Genomic DNA, 18,169 nt, shown 5'->3' with positions numbered 1-18,169 from the left:
GAGGATGAAGCCTTTACTCCCCACAGTGGCAAGGAAGCCTGATAAAAGGTAGGAGACCCACAGTGACAGCCTCTTTCTTCCTAGATAAGAAAGATTTGTCACTGGGCATGTGGCACACACCTGCAGTCTCAGTAGTCTGCAAAGCTGAGGCAGGAGGATCACAAGTTTGAGCCCAACTTGGATAAGTGACTTAGCAGTTGTTAAAAAAAAATGTTCAGATGTGGCTCAGGGCAAAGGCCTTATGTTCAATCCCTAGTCCCCACCCCCACAAAAAAAAAAAACCAACCCTGCCAAAATATTTGCATTTTTCAAAAGATCAATGTTAGTTATCACTAACTAACACTAGGATTAGATAACTGGCATCTTTAATGATGTCTGCATTTTCCTAACTGCCATACAAAGGCACATATATTATCTCTAATAATGGTGAGATTCATTGAAGTCTTATCTAATTACAGAAGCATTTTGTGTTCAATGCAGAAAACTAGAAAACATGAGGAAAAAGTCCCCTAAATCACCTCCCATAAAAACAGCAGCTGCTAACATTCTGGCATGTCTTTCCAGACTTTTCTCTATGCAGAGATGCCTCATTTTTGTGAACTGGAAAAAAGCAAACATTTAAGAGACAAAGCCTTGGTTCTTTTAGTCTTCGATTTTATTTCTGTTTTTAAACAGCAGCTAACAGCTTGGAAAATGCCTGACTAGCGAGGGCCTGCTCCATGCATTCCACAAAGTTCCCCCAGCCGGGCCAGGGCCAGGCTTGGAGCAGACCCCTCACCCACACCGACCAGCAGGCCTATTTGCTCTCTGGAGACTTGGGACAGAAGAAGGTGTCCAGTTAGCGCGGAGGGGCTGGGCTCAGACACAGCTGCCTTTGTTAGTCTCGGGTGTTTGGTAGCATGCTCGGACAGACTGTGGGAGGCTGGACAGGGGCTCCTGCACTCCTCTTCCCTCTATCCCAGGGCCAGCCCCTCATGTCCTTCCTCTGAGGAGCTCAGTGGTGCCCCTGCATGCCCTGGAAGGTCCAGCCAGCTTCATGAAAGCACCCTCCTACCACCTGGCCCAGCACACGAAGGTCAGGAATCAAGGTGGTAACAAGGATTCAGATCTGAGAATGTCCCACTGTCCCCTGCCACAGGGATTTGGAACCCGACTATGCCAACCCCTTACTAATTCTCACCTACAAGGGAATAATACAAGGACATCTCTGTGCCTCAGAGGGGCAAACCTGGTATTTAAGCCTCAATGTGGCAGGCATCTCTGAGCCCCCAGGCAGAGGTGGCTCAAGGCATGCACTAAAGCAGCAGGGGCAGCTCAGCTGGAGGGCAGGGGCCCACGGGCTGCATCTACTCTCCCCCCACTGCCATCCACACCCATGGTAGCCATGGAAACATAACCACCACCACGCTCTCCCGCCAGTTGCCTGGGTTCAAGCAACCAGGTCTGGCCCACCTTCTCCAAGCCAAGGCCTGAACTGAGGCCGGCCATGGAGTGGCTGCAGGAAGAACTGGGATTGGGCGATTTGGTGAGTCCAGATACCAGCACAGCTCGGGAGGGCTACCACAGGAGCCTCCACCACTTACTGCCTGGGCTGGGGTCGATGTGGCTTCGCCAGTCGGCACGGTAGCCTGCAGAACCAGCCCTGGCCTGGCTGCCCCTGCCTGCAGGCTAACAACTACTGTGGGGCAGGAGCCCTTGCTGCACAAACAGCAGCCTCTGGGCCTCATTGACAGGGCTCTCTGGCTGCTGCTCAGCCTGCCCACATGACTCAGCCAGGCCCCCAGGGCTGAGGATGTACCGATAGTCACTGGGGACGCCTCCCACCGCTCCCACCCCACTGCCATCCCCAGCTCCGCTGCCGGGTGGGTCACTGCAGGGCAGCTCCAGGTCACCACCTTCAGCAGGCGGCTCAGCCTTCTCGATGTTGATGTACAAGGGGTCCTGGCTGCTGGATAGCACGGACAGGTGACCCAGAATGGTCTCCAGTTCCATTCGCAGGCATGTGAAACTGGGGCGCTGCTTCGGGTCAGCGCTCCAGCACTGGTACATGAGATCGTACCTGGGGCAGAAAGAAGAGTAAGGAGCGGGAGTGGACTTTCCTTTAAAAGCAGAGGCCGAGCCAAGTGTGGTGGTACACAGTTGTAATCCCAGGACTGGAAGGCTGAGGCAGGAGAATCTCAAGTTCAAGTCCAGTCTGGGCAACTCAGTGAACTCAGTGATTTAACAAGCCTTTGTCTCAAAAAAAAAAAAAAAGAAAAAAAGAAAAAACAATAAAAAAGGCTGAAGATGTAGCTCAGTGCCAAGACCCTAGTATGTATCAGGCACTCCTCTAAGTATTTCTTACTTATTAAGTTATTTAATTCTTATAATATCTATGAAGTAAAGCAATCTCTAGCTAGGTTCAGTCATATATAACTATAATTCCAACTATATGGGAGGCTGAGGTAGGGAGATCATAAATTCAAGACTAACCTGGCAATTTAGAGACCTTGTCTCAAAATAAAAAATAAAAATGGCTAGAGATGCAGATCAGCAGCACAGCATTCCTAGGTTTAATCCCCAGCAACGAGAAAGAAGGAAAGAGGATGGGAAGCGGGGAGGGAGGAAGCCATACCTACTTTACAAATGTGGAAACTGACGCATAGAGAGGTTACTGAACCTTGACCCAAGTCACACAGGAAATAACAGGGCCATGATTTGAAGCCAGGTAGGCTGGCTCCAAAATTCCTCTTAAACTGTCTTGGGGTGGTACTAAGAAACTTTTTGTCTTGTAGAATACAGCCTAGAGTCAGACTTGGTTTGTTTTGCAGTCCTGAGGACTTAATTCAGGGACTTGGGCATGCTCAGAAAGCTTTCTACTCAGAGCTCCCCCAAGTCCTAGAGTTAGGCTTATTATTGTTCCAAATCCTCATGAGGCAGCACTCACATAGGTATTCTTTTTTTTTTTTTTGGTACTGGGAATTGAACTTAGGACCTTGTGCTTGCCAAGCAAGGCGCTGTGCGGCTGAGCTATATCCCCGGCACATCACATAGGTTTTTTTTTTTTTTTTTTTTTTTTTTTTTTTTTTGGTACCGGGAATTGAACTCAGGACCTTGTGCTTGCCAGGCAGGCACTTATGCCACTGAGCTATATCCCCGGCCCCCACATAGGTATTCTTAAATCCTCCCTCGCGGTCCACAGATACCTTTGAGAACCTGAGACAAGCTTCCAGTCTTCCCCTGGCAGAAATTCTTTTCTGCATACTATTTCAGGAGCCTTACAGGGTCTCTGAAGCCTATCCTTGTTCCCAAGGAATGACTCAGGAAAAAGAAAAAGAAAACAATCCAGAAAACCTAATGGGATGGCAGCACTTGGGAGGTTAAGGCTGGAGGCTTATGAGCTCAAGACTAGCCCGAGCTACACAGGAAATTCTAGGCCAACCTGGACTAAGTAGCAAAACCCATCTCAAAAACAACCACCACCAAACCAAACCAAATGCCCTAATGGGAAGGGGCTGAGACCAAGTATAATCAGAGTAACTGCTTGACTCTTGCCCACGGCAAAGTGCCACGCACTGCTTCTCACACCAGCCCTCTGAGGGCGCCCCCATGACAGGAAGAATCATGCCAGAACCTGGGCAGGCCGTAGGAATGGGCCAGGGGTATGTGGCCAGACTGGGACCCATTCTCAAGGCCGTGCTAGGAGCCAGCTGGCACCTGTGCACCAGGCTGCTTGGTGGGAGGCCAATGACCACCCCTCCTCATCAAGAGCAGCAACCCCAGCCTGTGAGGAAGCTGAGCCGGAGCCTCTGCTTTCCGCCTGCCCTTCAGAGCTTCAATAGCTCCAAACAAGGGAGGGCCAAGGCAGGCTGAGCCTCAGGGACACCTATTGGACAGGAGGGGCAGGCTGGCTTGTGCACTGATTTCCATCTCAGGCATCCATGAGGCACCCACTGCCCAGGCTCTGGTCACCTCAAACCCCCTGTCCTGGAGAAGGGTTTCCCTGGCTTGTTGTGGACTTTGCCCCTCTGGCATTAACAAGAGGTCCTCTGGGGGCCCAGGGAAACCCTGGCTTGGCTGGAGTCCAGGACTAACACAAGAACAGACCAACTGCAATTGGTTTCATGGTTGAAAGCACATACTCTAGAATCACAGGGATCTCAGTTCCAAGACCAACTCACTCGTGTAATAGCTGTGTGACCTTGGCCAAGTTACTTTACCTCTTTAATCCGATTTCCTCATCTACAAAATGAGGACAAAACAGTCTTTTCTGAATAGTGCAAGAAAAGGATTATCTGAAGGAATACCTTCAGTGCCCAGCTATCATTAGCGACACTTACATCACCTTGTTGTGGGGGTTTGACAACGTGCTACGGTGCGTGACCCACAACCCTGCCCTGTTCCCCAGGGCCTGGGTGGGCAACAAGGAAAGGAGGTAACAGTTACCTTCTTCCCAGAATGTTGGGTCCCTTCCACTCCCCCAAGACCAAGAAAGGAACTCAGCTCCCGCCCGTCACTTCACAAGAGTGAAGCAGCCGCCCTGGTTTCCCTATGCAGCCCTATCTCAAGCAGAGGGAGGTCTGCCAGGAGGTTTTCTTAGACCGGCTGGAGGGCCAAGGAGGAGGGAGACAGGAAACCTGCACTGTCGCTCGACTCTGTGGCTTTTGTCCAGGGGTTCCTGCTTCTCACTAGAAACTGGAGAAACTAGAATGATTTAAAAAGGCTTGAATGAGAAATATGGGATGGAAAACAGGTAGGTGGTAGATGAATAGGGCATGTAGGGAGGAAGCTGCCCAAGCCCCAGACTCCCACTTCCTCCCACAAAGCCCCTTCCAGTACTTACACGTCCTCCATGCACTCTGGAGGCTGTTTCAGGCGGTTCCCGCCAATGAGGTAGTTGTAAATCTCAGCGTTTTCAATGCCAGCATATGGCGTCTGCCCACGAGTCATGATCTCCCACATGGTGACCCCGAAGGCCCACTGGGACAGAATGGAGGTTGGGGGGCAAGATGTTACCAGGCTTCCTGAGCCAGGGCTCAGGGGTAAGGATCTCTTAGGGCTCAGGGACTGTAGAACTGGGTAGCCAAAGCCCAGAAAGCAGACCTGGCCAGGCCCTTGAGGGTCCCTAGAGCCACACACTAAATGTGGTCCCTAGATCCACACCACTGCACCATCTGCGCCACCCCACTCACCACGTCACTGTGCACAGTGTACAGGTTGTCCGCCAGGCTCTCCAGGGCCAGCCACTTGACAGGCAATTTGGAGGCACAGCCCTGACGATAGTAGTCCCCGCTATAGATTTTTCGGGATAGTCCAAAGTCAGCTACACACACTGTCATGTCTTCTGCCAGCCTGCGAAGGGGGTTAAAAGGCAGGGTCGGTCTTCCACTATGCTCCAGGGCTTTGCTCCCAGGCTATCCCCATGCACAGTAGTACTATTCCAGCCAGGAAGGGAGTATCAGCTAGCTCTTTCTGCCCCTAGCGGCCGCCGTCCCCTACCCCAGCCCTCCAGAATTCCTACATGCAGTTCCGAGCAGCCAGGTCCCGGTGGATGAAGTTCCGGGAGCTCAGGTACTCCATGCCACAGGCAATGTCCACCATGAACCGGATCAGAGTCTGGAGGGGCAGGTTCTGGTAGGCAGACAGGGCAAGCTCAGGCTAGACCTGCCCATTCAGCTGGGGCAGGACAAATGAGGTTCCCTGGCCAGACCTAAAGACTATCCTCAGAATTGCTGACAGGAAGGAAGCGGGGATGGCGGGCTTTCCAAGGCAAGGAAGCTCTGGTGAGTCAAGGAGAACCTGAGAACCAAGACTTCCTTGCTTGGGGCTCCACAAGCCTGTTCTCTCAGAAAGGGCCATTGGAGCCTAAAATTGCCCATAGGGCTTTGGGAGGGAAAAAGACATTAGCTTAAATGGAGTCAAGACGGACCATCTCCCTAGGTAGGGTCCAGATCCTCAGCTCGAGCCACCCAGCCCTTTCTCACCAGGATCTTCGTCCCTTCCCAGGCCCTCTTCTCCCACCTTCCCCTCCTGACCACTCCTACCCAGGCACTCACAAAGGGGTTCTCTCCAATCCGGGAGGCGAGCAGGAAGGCGTGCAGGTCCCCATGCTTCATGAAGGGCAGGATGACCATAGGGATGGGGAGGCGGCCTTTGGCCCTGCTGCGGAGGCTCACACCTGGGGACAAGGAAGGGTCAAGAGCTGGGCACACACAGGGCACAAGACAGCTCAGGTGTCTACATCAGTCCCCACATGCTGAGTCCCACCTCTAGCCCTGGCTCTGCCACTCTGTCCTGGAGACACCATAGGCCGGGTTCTGGCTGCTGCTGCTGCTAAGTCCCAGGCATCCTCCTTGTTCCCTCCTCCTCTGCCCACATAAGCAATCTTCAGACAGACCTTTGGTCTCACCTAGAGCTCAAGCAGATGCTGGCCAGAACCCTCCCTGCCATTTTACCCCCTGGTTAATGCAGTTAAGTCCAGTCTTCCCCACAGGCTGCCCACACATGGAAGGAAGAGACTTTTAGCCCTGTTCTTTGTCTGCCTGCTGCACAATGGGCTCACCAACAAGCTTGGCCACGTGTGGATGGTCAAACTCCTTCATGCAAGCTGCCTCCCTGAGGAACTCTTCTATGTCACTTGAGGAGATGATGTCAGCTGGGAGAAGTGGATGGGGTGGGGAGGGAATGAAATGAGACATGCCCTGAGCTCTGACCCAAAACCCCTAGGTCTGGAGCTTTGCAGGGGGCTCAGAAAACCTGCCTCACCATGAGCAGGAGGAACCCCATGGAATGCTCCTCCACAGCAATTCCCCTACTTGCGAATGCCCTCCTTCTGGTTTGGACAGCCCAGCCGCACAATCTACCCAGCCCCGCTATAAGTATCCAGGAGTGAGCCCAATGTCACTGCTGCCAGCAGAGAGCAGTACCAGGGGTCTGTGTCTGTGAACTACTCATGAGGGCAGACAGCACCCCATGAATACTCACTAGCTCTTCCCACAAAATCTCAGGCTGAGGCAGAGCCTGCAGAAAGACAGGTCCCACCAGGAACCTCTCTCCACTCACCTTTCAGCATCTTGACAGCCACTTTCACAAAGGAGCCATCCTCCTGTTTCAGCTGGGCCTCCCGCACTGAACCAAACTCTCCTAGAAACCGAGCCAACCAGGGCGTCTCCTTGGCTTTTAGCTTCCACTCCCTCCCCTCCTGGGTGATCCCCCACTAGGACACAAAGGCATCAGATCCTAGGACTGCCTGAACAGCCTCCTTGCCTCTCATCAAAGCAGAGCACTATAGGAATAGTTCCCAGCCCTCCTGGCCCCAGCCACCATTCCCCCAAGCAACCCTGACTCCAGAGCTTACGGGACATCTCGATTACGGGAGCTGACCAGCTGACCCAAATCCATAGCCTTAAGCGTCTGAATACTCAGAGCCACCCAAGGCAGGCAAACCGGTACCAGCCCTGCATAGCCCACACACCTTTGCCCAGCATCCGGCCCAGAGTAAACTGCTGCTCTGGGATGAGTACATCTTCTAGCTTGTCTTTCAGTTCGTCACTGATGCCCAGGCTGTCCACTGCGGGGAGGGGGTAAGAAAGGGGAGGAGTTCTGCTTCTGGCCAAACCCCAGCCTGCCTGCTCCACTGGGCCCTGGCCTTGGCCCGGAGCTCAGCTCTCCCACAAGGTAGGTCTCTGTGTCTTTTTCACTCCTCTGTACCTGGGACTTGGCATGGGTCAGACATTTTGGTCAAATTAACATATCAGTCAAATTAATGAACGGGTAAAAGAATACAGATAGGGGAAGAGAGGGCCCATTTTCCCCTCCCACAATCTTCCACCACTCACGTGTGGCCTCAATGCGCTCTGGTCTTTCTCTATTGAAGGACCTGGCTGCCCGGAAGTGAACGGCTGGCTCCCCACGGGCCATGACACTGTCAAAGGCTTGCCTAAAGGGAAATCGAAGACCTGGAGGACAGCTCCAAGGCCTTCTGTCACCACCTGCCTCCCCTCAAGTCCCACTCCCTTACCCAAAACGTGTCTCCTTCCGCCTCTTTCGAAGCAGGATGAGGGCCAAAGCAGCAGCCGTCACCAGAGCTGTGAGCACACCCAGGACGACAGGTACCCAGGATGTGGGGCTGTGGGGAGGGCCCTGCTGGCCTGTGGAAGGGAGGGGCAGTGGTACAAGCCAGGCTAACACCAAGGGGTCCCTTTAGAACTTTCCCACACAGCCACCTGGCCTAAGAAATTCCTTCAGTTAACATGGGTTCAAGGTTAAAGAGGCTTGAGAAAGGCTGGCATGCAGTGCACACCTGTAATCTCAGCTACTCCGGAGCCTGAGGCAGGAGGAGCTCAAATCTGGGGCCAGTCTGGGTAATTTAGCAAGATTTTGTCTAAAAATTATGTTAAAAATAATAACGACTGGGGATACACCTTAGCACTCCCTGGGTTTATCCCCCAGTACAAGAAAGGAAAAAAAGAAAAGAAAGGAAGAAAGAAAAGAGGGAGAGAGAGGAAAAGAAAGAGGGAAGGAAGGAAGGAAGGAGGAAAGAAGAAAGAAAGAGAAAAAGAAAGAGGGAAGGAAGAAGGAAAGAAGAAAGAAGGAAGGAAGGAAGGAAAGAGAAAGAAAGAAAGAAAGAAACAAAGAAACAAAAAGAAAGAAAGAAAGAAAGAAAGAAAGAAAGAAAGAAAGAAAGAAAGAAAGAAAGAAAAAGAAGGAAGGGAGGGAGGGCAGGAGAAAGGCTCCAGTGAGTGATCCAATAGTTTTCCTACCTAGACTGTGGCAGGCCCTGGTTGTTGTGACCTATGGAGTGATAGGGGATTTCTATGCCAGTTCTGGAACAAGGGGAGAAAAATGAGCTAAGAGTAACAATTCTGGTTTCAACTGCATGATTTTGAGTTTGGGAGCCTATTGGGCAGGTGCCACAGCCCCTTCTCACAGTTTAGGTTGCCCTCAAAAGCTCTGATCCCTTGCCCCACCCCCAGCCCCCACCTCACCTGCATGGTCGTAAGAAGAGACCACCAGTGGCTGACTCCAGGGTCCACAGCCAACTGCATTGGAGACGCACACACGCACGATCAGGTCCTTCTGGGGATCCCAGCCTGTCACATTGGCCCTAGTCCCCTCCACTGTCAGCTCATCCTGTAGCCAGGAAAGCCCCACCCCATACTGAGGCTGAGGAGGCCTCAGGCTGGGGCTGAGGACAGAATAAGGTCCAGCAAGGAACGTGGCAGCCTAGGGACCCTAGGAGTCAGGGACTGCGGAAATACAGCCTTCAGGGAATCATCACAGTCCTGGTTTCGGCAGAGCAGAGGCCTCTCTGGAACACAAACCAGGCTCAGTATGTGGGGGATGGGAGGAAGCTGGGCTGGGGATAAAGCCTCATGTGTGCCTGGCCCAGTTGGTGCAGGGATGTGCTTCCTGCTTTACATACTGAGTGGCCACAGAATGCAATCCCAGTGGGAAGCAGAATCCAAGGAGTGGGGTTAGCCAGGGAGGGGGAGAGGTGCATCCCTGGCGCAGTGGGGTCCCAGGTCTCCCAGAAACAGCCATTCAGAAGCTCCTAAGCTTCGTAAGGCTGGGGGGTGGGGTGGGGTGGGGGGCCTGAGGGCTGACGATGCTCTGGGATCTTAGAGCAAGTGCAGGAGTCTGTCTTGTCTTACCTGGGTTCCATTGTCTTGGAACAAGGAAAGTTTATAGGGCCCCAGGGGGCCTTCCCAAAGGCCCTCAGGAATCACTTCTTCCCACTCCAGGATGAGGCCTGAATCTGTGCGGATGGCATGGAGGTTCTTGGGAGCTCTGGCTGGGGCTGTATCCAGAGAGAGAAGGTTAAGACTTTTCTCTACCATCATGATCCTATGCAGACCTTCGGAACCAGCAGCCAAGCGCTGACCAGCTCAGAGAGCCCACAGGCGGGGGCTCACCTCTGGCTCTGACTGCTCTAACCACTGTGCTGGGGAGGAGCTGAAGCCACAGCAGCACCCCAGCCTGGCAGTGTTTTCATCACCATGGTGATGCCTCAGCTCCCTCACCGCGCCCCTCTCAGTCAAGCAGGCTCCTAGTGACAGAACTTGGAGCAAGTTCCTTAGTCTTGCACCTGCTCGGCTTTCTCCCTGTAGTGATTTCCCCCTAAATATTCACATGGTTTCTTCGTTAGCCTTCAGATCACTCAGGTCCCTTTAGGGAGGTTTTCTAGGGAACTCTTCATCACCACATTATCTTTCCCAGTTTGATTATCTATTATACTCACAAGAACTAAATACAAAGGGATGTGAAGTGGTATACAGCAGATACTCAATAAGTGCTGCCTGAATAATGCCTGAACTGTCCCTCAGGTAGTTCCTTCAGACCTAGAGCCATCCTTGCCTCCAGCCAAGCCCAGCCCCTCTGTTGTGGGAGTCACTCACCTAGACCCTTTGTCTGAAAGGGCACCCAGTCAGCATAGGGAGAAGGCCCCAAGGCATTGGCACAGCGCACCCTGAGGCTGTAGTTGGTAGCAGGTGTCAAGTCCCGAAGCAGGCAGGTGAAGGGTGGCACTGGGACCACGACAGCCAGGACCTCCCAGTCTCCTGGGGTCTGTGTCACCTACAGAAGAGCAGAATACTAAAGCTGTAGAGGATGGCTGTTTCCACACTGAGAGGGAAGATGAGGATAGGTACAGTATGTAGTCCAGGCTGGCCTCTTCACTCACAGCAGTTCTCCTGTCTTAGGCTCTGGTGTGCCGGGATTACAGGCACACGCCACTGTGCCCGCTTGGTGAGTCTGAACGAATGCTTCCCCCACCCCAATAATCCAAAAGTTTCTACACCTCCACTCCACAGATGTTGTTCCTTTTGCTTGGTATGAGCTGTTCTTCCTAGCATCTCCCTATTCATCCTTTAAGACTTTGTGCAAATTCCTTCCTTTTTTTCTCTCTCCCTTTTCTTTTTTTTTTTTGTTATGTTTTGTTTTTGGTACAGGGACTCGAACTCAGGACCTTGCATTTGCCAGGCAGGCACTTGTACCGCTGAGCTATATCCCTGGCTTCTTTGCTTTTCTTGCTTTTTTTTTCAGTCCTAGAGACTGAGCACAGGGCCTTGACACTGAGCTACATACACAACCCTTTTTATTTTTTAAGATGGGATCTCCCTAAGTCACTAAATTGCCGAAGGTAGGTTGGAACCTGCAATCCTCCTGCTCCAGCCTCCCAGAGTGCTGGGATTACAGGAGTGTACCACCACACCCAGGTATAAATATTCTTTTATTGTTGAAAGCCTTTATCGACTCCAGGAAACTCTTACCACTTTGTACTTTGTGCTTAAAGTACTTTGTTTCAAAGTACTTGCCATCTGTACTTGTTTATGCCATCCCAAAGTCCCAGAGCTTCTCAAAGGCAGGGTAAACCGTGAGCCCATGGCACTGTGAACCAGCCCCTAACCTCGTTTTGGAGGTCCAACATCAGAGTACAGAGATCCATGAACCACGTGGCTAAATATTTTAACATTATAAATCCGCTAACATTTTTTTTTGCACCGGTGGAACTCAAACCCAGAGCCTCGCACATGCTAAACATATGCACTTTATCTTTGAGCTACACCCTAGTCCTTACTTAACAAATGACTAAAAAGTTTCTGTCTTGTACCTTGACAAACAAACCTTCAAAATCACCTAGAAGTTCAGATTTACACTTACAATTCTCCAAATGCTTGGGGGTCCCAAGTCAGTGTGGTGGCACTGGAAGAGCTGGCCCCTGGGCAAGGGTCTATACCAGGAGGGGCTCAGGTGTAGACAACACTCCTTGCACACTCAGGCTCAGTTCTCATCTGCTCACAGACAGCTGCCTCTGGGGCCTAAAGGTCACACACCACGACACGCTCTGCTCTGGGGAGATGGACTGGGACAGAGACTACAAAGGCCCTGCAGTCAGGCCCAGGACGTCAAGAGTATGGCGTGGCAATAAGGACAACCCAGACAGACCTGTGCCCTTGGCCCTGGAGATTCTGTCCAGGAGCAAGGATTGTGCCAAAGCTGGGCCAGTACAGGGTCCTCTAAATGGTACATTGCAAAGCAGGAACCCCTGCTGCCCAGGGGAACTCTGAGAACAGTTTTGAACGCTTCTCACAAAACTCCTTTTGAGCAGAAAAGAAAACAAGCAAGGCTGCCTCTTGGTTGTGGTGCCACCTTATCTCCCTTTCCACTCTTTAGGGCTTAGACTTCTCGTCCTCTGTGGCACAGCGGGGGTGGGGGCACAAAGATGCAAGAGTCCAGATTACCAGATGCATCAAAGGATTCGCTCACATAAACAAAACAAAACAAAACAAAACAAAAAACTCTTCTGGATCTGGCTGGCAGAGTAGCTTAGCGCTAGAGTGCTTGCTTACCAGGTCTAAAGCCCTGGGTTTAATCCCCCAACATCAGACAGCTGCCTCTGGGGCCTAAAGGTCACACACCACGACACACTCTGCTCTGGGGAGATGGACTGGGACAGAGACTACAAAGGCAGACAAGACACATCAGACAAGACACAGACACACACAGGCACATATCTCTTCCAGGTATCCCAAAGCTGCCCTAGTGATTTGTTTTCCAACCTGCAGAAGGCACAGGCTTGAGCCAATCTGCAGGGTCTCTCAGTGGACAGAGCACCCCATGCTAAGTAAGGAGAAGCACCTGAAGAGTCCTGCGGAACATGTCCCACAGGCAGTAAGCCCGCGGCCACTACCAATAAGCCCCAGCTATGCAGCTACAAGGAGCACAGGTAGTCCGGGAGGGCCTGTTGGGCCCCTCTCAGCCTACCTGCACTGTACAGGATTGAAGCACGGCTTGACCATCAGCACCTGGCACCCAGGCCACGCTGGCATTGCTGCTGGAGAGCTTTGTCACTGTGATGTTGAAGGGGGCTGCAGGCAGAGCTATGGATAGGAACTTGGAGTCAGTGCCCAGCAATAAGAGCAGAGGGAAGAGGAGGCAGGGGAATCAAGCTTCACGTCCTTCCTAGGGCCAGAAACCTCCCCCCAACCTAAAGATGGCTACTCGTCACTCCGCTCACAGGGATACACCAGGCAAGCTACCGGTAAAGGACAGCTGCTCACACCTGGGAGTGCCAAGGCTGAGGAAAGACAATGCCTCTGTCTGAATAAGGGGCTCTGGCCAAAGAATAGGAAGGTAACATGTGGGGACACAGTACAGCACAAAAGGAGAAATACAAAACATGAAAGGAGAAATAAGCAGCTGCCCCTGCAGCCAGGATGAGTTCCTCCACACACTGGCTCCCTCCCTTCGTCCCTCCCTCCCTCCCTCCCCCCTCCGTCCACACCAGCCCTTTGGGTCTCTTATCACCGCCAGGCTGCTTCCCTACCCGCTCCCCCAGGAGTGGCAGAAACAAGATTAAGCAGAAGCCTTGACCATCTCCTGCTGGCTCCTTCTTCCCCTCCCTCCCAAGGACTCTGCTTCGTGATGGGAAATCTGCTGTGACGTCAGGATTCTATTCTTGGCTCAGCCATGGCAGGGTCTCAGGTGCTCTCGCTAGGAACGGGAGCTGTGCCAATTACCCCTCATCTGGAGGTCCCCACAGGACCCAGGGAAGCTGCAATGCCAAGTGATCTCACTGCTGCATGGCTGGCTGGCTGAAAATGCCCCTGGCCTCACCTACCCATCCCTGACTGTCCTCCTACCTTGAAGGCGAACAGTGGCTGGGCGAGAAATAGCCAGGCCTTTTCTGTTGCGAGCTTCACAGGAAAACATTGTGCTCTGGGTCACCCCTGAGGCCAGAAAACTTCAGTTAGTCCCCAAAACAGCAACTCCCTCTCAATGTGGGGCTGGAGAAGAGGGACACACAGGCTTTGGTCTGAACATCCTAGAAATCCCTCCGACAAAAGGAAGGGGCTGGACAGTGGCGCACAGTGGAGGGGGAACAAGGACTCTGGAGTCTGATGAGCTTAAATGGCACTCTGTTTGCTCATCTCTCAAATGGGAGAACTGTGAAAATCAGGTAATTTATGTAAAATGCACGGCACAGAATAAACACTTGAAAAATATTACATGGTGCCTCCCATCTCAGTCCCATCCCCCAGGGACAGCACAGCACTGCCTCCCTTTCCTGGTCACTCCCCCGCATACCAAAGCCCTTTTGTTTGCTCTCTGCCCTGTCACTGTGTCGTATCTGCATATTCCGTGCCTTGCAACAGTTCCCAGTTCCTTATGCATGTGTCCTGTCTCCCTGGTTATATTCAATTCTTTGGGGGCAGGAAGACAGATTTCTATTTCCTTTGTGTTGGCTCATCCCCCGTGGTGCCCAGCACAGTGTGGTGTTCACAGGAGGAATTCCACAAAGTGCTTATTACCAGGCTGGCTGGATGAGGGTCCTAACCACGCACATCTAGAGGGAAAGGAACCCAACCTCTTCTTAAACACTGCCCCCCAAGTCCAGCGGGTTCTGTGGTCTACCCCTTCTGATGGGGACTCGACAAATCAGAGCCCCTTTCCCCCACCTCTCAGAGCATGAGACCAAACTCAAGACTCTCATCTTTTTGCCCAATTCAAGCCTCAATCTGTAAACTTTGTTTTATGCCTGAAGATCTTAGGGGCCCAGATGGGTGTGCAGGCATGGCTGCTTTGGGTCTAACTGTGCAGAGAGGTAGGAACAGATAGCTGTACAGGAAAATGGATGGAGAACAAGGAAGAGACCACAAGAGGAGGCCCCTGCATCGTCATTGCTGGCCTCTCTCTCTCCTCCTCTCCCTGTCTTTAGCCTGAGAGTCTTGTCTTTTCCATGCCTGCCAGACACTCCTTCCCGGCTCTGCGTGGGCTGGTTTCTGGCCCCTTCTCTTGGGAGGGAGTGGGGGAGGAGGACGGGTGGCCCTGGTCTCGCACAATTCATCTCCCAGGGCCAGCTGTGCTTGGCACAGACTGCTGAGTGAGGCCAGGTGGTCCCAGCACCCTCCTCGTGCTAGCGCACACAGCCGGAAGGCCACTAATCAGCCCACCCAGCCAGTGTGACACACCTGACTAATGAGCACAGCGATGGTGCGGCTCACGCACCCAGGCTCTGGGATCTGCTCTGGTCACTCACAACTGCAGACTCCATGATTTAGGCAGATTCCATCTCTGCCGGTCTTACCACAGGCAAGGAGCCCGCCCACTCTCTGCTCAAAGCCCCCTCCTGTGCTGCTCACCTGTTACATTCAAAACTGAGGGAGAGAGAGCAGGTCCCCCAACCATCGTTCTTCCTCTCCACCAGAAAATGGTAACAGGTTCCGGGGGACCCACGGCCTCACAAGAGAGTTGGAAAGGGGCATTAGGGGGCACTGCCAGATCTTTGGGCTCCACAGTGAAAAATGGCACACCTAAAAAAGAAGGGGAGCTGGGAATGAACTTTGCCACTTCTTAGCTTCCTACTGCCCCAATCACAAGTTTGCTTCACTCGAAGTCTTCTCTTCGGGTCCCCACAGCCCCTTCGGGTACTGAGCTTGGGAAGGAGCGGGCGGCAGGGGAGTCGACTTCTCATCAGCTCCCTTAGGAATATATTTACTGCTGCCCTCATAAGGGCAGGGCAGACTTGGCTTGCCAGCCCCAGCACTCCCTGCCAGACCTGCTCTGACAGCCCTTCTCAGGGTAAGGGAGGAGGCTGGGGGTGGGGAGCTGGGGGAGGGGCACACAGGGAGGAGGAGTGAGTGGGAGCTTTCGCAGAGTTCTGCTGGCAGGCCCCAGCTCCTGTTCTTCCCTTTGTTACTTTCTTAGTCACTTTGTTTTCCGGGGCTGAACAGCTCTGAGCTCCTGCAGCTGCGCAGCCTTCCTCGCCTCCCCCTCCCCCTGCCGGTCAGACCACTCGGCAGAACAGGGTCCAGCCCCAGATGGGTGCTCGAGGCTTGTTGCTCAGACAGCTGAAACAGACAGCAAACCCGTAACCTGTGGGTCCCAGGGTGGCCCCTCGGTTCTCAGATATCCAGACTTTAGCAGGTAGGGTATTCTGATGTCTGGGGCAGCACAGCATCCTCTCCACCTTCCTCTGCCGGCTATGGTCACTAAGAGACAGCACCTGCACCTGCTCCGGGCCAACACGCCCTGCACCTTTGCCTCCTCACCTTCAACGGTGAGCCACACTGACTGGGAGATCTCGGTTTTTCCCCCATCCTCCATCTGGCACCAGTACTGGCCCGCATCAGAACGCTCCACTGACTTCAGGCTGTGGAAACAGAATACCAAGCTTGCTTCCTAGGGTCAAGAGGGGCAGTTCTGCTGGGCAAACTTGATGGGTTCAGCCCATCCTGCTTCTGGAAGATTCTACAGGTTGCCAAATTTAAAAACCACAGATCTCTGGGTATACACACAGCCCCCAGCTCCCAAGCCCTAAATGAGAAGCCTAGCCTGCCCCAGGCCGGCACCCCACACCTTCCCCTAGTCTGGCACCTGAGGAAGCAAATCCAGTGCCTCTCGCTGATGGAGATGTACACCTGGCTCCCGGTCCGGACCACAGCCCCATCCTTCATCCAGTGTATGTCAGGCTCCTCCAGCCCCTCCTTGCTGCAGTTGAGCGTCATTGACTGCCCCTGAGACAATGTCATCTTCGCTGGGGCTCCCATGAGTTTCAAGCCTGAGGGGTGGCAAGGAGAGTGCATCAGCTTGCTACAGGTGGACCCTGTCTTTGGAAGTATCTCCTGTTCTCTTCCAGGAGGTGGCTTCTGTGCTAGAGGGCTGCTTGCCAATGTCAAGGAACAGAGGGAGGACAGCCTGGGAGGGAAGGAGACCTGAGCGGGGGGATGAGGCATGACAAGCTCCTCTGCAAGTACCCTTTCTGTCACTGCCAGGCCCCCCTAGCTCGGAGGACCACGTTCATATAGCTCCCTGTGCCCAACCTCCGAAAGGAAGGCAAGCTGAACTGAAAGGGAGGGGTGTTGTCACGTCCTGGGGCAGGCACTGCCCTGGGAATGACTGCTGCACGCAACCAGTGCAACAGGCTGCCAGCCCTCTGCCCACGGGTCAGCCCAGCCCCTGAACTGCTGCCAGCACCCTCTACACCCTACCCTGCTAAACGGAGGGGGCTGACAAAAGGAAGGAGGGGGTGCTCTCCTGAAGTGGAGAACATATGGATGCAGAACCACGTCAGATCAAACACATGGCAGCCTTCCTGGCAGCCGCCTTGCTCTATTAATACCTGAATGTGTGCAGGGGCGGTGCTAGGAAGGTGGGAAGCAGAGGGAGGGTGGGGCCATGAGCAGCAGCCCAGGACCCCAGCAGCACTGTCACATCAGCAGGGCCACCCACTGGAACCTTACCCTACACACACCTGGCCTGGCCTCCTGGCATGTTTATAAGCAGCCGAGCAGGTAAGATATCTGCATAGCTGAAATCCAGTCCTGCTTCTTCCTGCTTTTTACTGTGTGACTTCAGGGAAATTACGGGCTCTCTGAGCGTTAGACACACACCCGTCCGTCCACCTGTAAATATTTGTCACCCTTTTCTACTTCCCTCCCTGAGACTCTGCTATGTCTCAAGACAAGGGGCCAACCTTTGGCTGCTGCGCTGGTCGGTGTCTCCACCTGAACTCCATTCACCCTCTCAGAATCAGCCCCAGGACAAACAGGAATCGCTCCATACCCCAGAGACACCCAGGGTCCCAAAGGTGTGCGGTATGAATTTGAAAAGGTGCTACAGGCACGCTCCTGCCTCGGGCCAATGCTTCGGAGGCCAGGTGGGAACACAGGGCTGAGCCCCAGGAAGACCAGCAGCCTCGAGCCTGCCCCAGCTCTCCAACACGCCAGTTTTCAGGAAGCTCTCCGGGCACAGGAAGAGAGTATGCTCAGATGTGTGTTGGGGCAGAGTTTCCTCCGAATTCCTGTGTCTAAACGGTAGAAGGGTACCCCTGGGCGTTCATCTCCGACTCTGGCTTCAACGTGGGACCTTCCTGTGTGCGGCGGGCAAAATGGGGTCCCCAGGACTGAGTGAGAGGGGGCAGCGAACAACTTGGAGCATGGAGGCGGGAAATGCAGTCCCAAGCACCCCCACTCCATCCCGAGCGCGCGCGGACCACACAGCCCACACCCCTCTACCTTCGCTTCCACCCCGCCCGGGGAGCCCCGGGCGTGAGAAAGTTGGGGGCGGGGGCCCGGCCCGAGCCCGCAGCCAGCACCGCGCGCCCCGCGCTTCGGCCTTTCGCGTCCCACCCGCACGTCTCGCGCTCAGGCCCGGACTCAGCAGCAGCCGCCGGCCGGGGCTCCGACCC

The 18,169-nt window shown here is 53.6% G+C and overlaps 1 protein-coding gene across 1 annotated transcript; it reads right to left on the bottom strand.

Moving 5' to 3' along the window:
• Window positions 1-632: 632 nt before the first annotated feature.
• Tyro3 (TYRO3 protein tyrosine kinase) lies at window positions 633-16,540 on the bottom strand (the record flags this gene model as incomplete). Its single annotated transcript, XM_013512649.1, is given in 18 exon segments — window positions 633-2,059; window positions 4,823-4,959; window positions 5,172-5,331; window positions 5,501-5,610; window positions 6,036-6,157; window positions 6,542-6,634; window positions 7,042-7,122; window positions 7,454-7,549; window positions 7,818-7,918; window positions 8,000-8,129; window positions 8,967-9,111; window positions 9,633-9,778; window positions 10,377-10,554; window positions 12,745-12,860; window positions 13,623-13,709; window positions 15,123-15,293; window positions 16,032-16,132; window positions 16,357-16,540. Coding segments are annotated over 18 exon segments (2,538 nt in total). The 3' UTR covers window positions 633-1,668.
• Window positions 16,541-18,169: the final 1,629 nt, after the last annotated feature.

The sequence above is a fragment of the Chinchilla lanigera genome, unplaced genomic scaffold (genome assembly GCF_000276665.1).
Source record: "Chinchilla lanigera isolate Chin_1 unplaced genomic scaffold, ChiLan1.0 scaffold00015, whole genome shotgun sequence".
NCBI lineage: Eukaryota > Metazoa > Chordata > Mammalia > Rodentia > Chinchillidae > Chinchilla > Chinchilla lanigera.
This window is presented reverse-complemented; position numbering and strand designations above follow the sequence as displayed.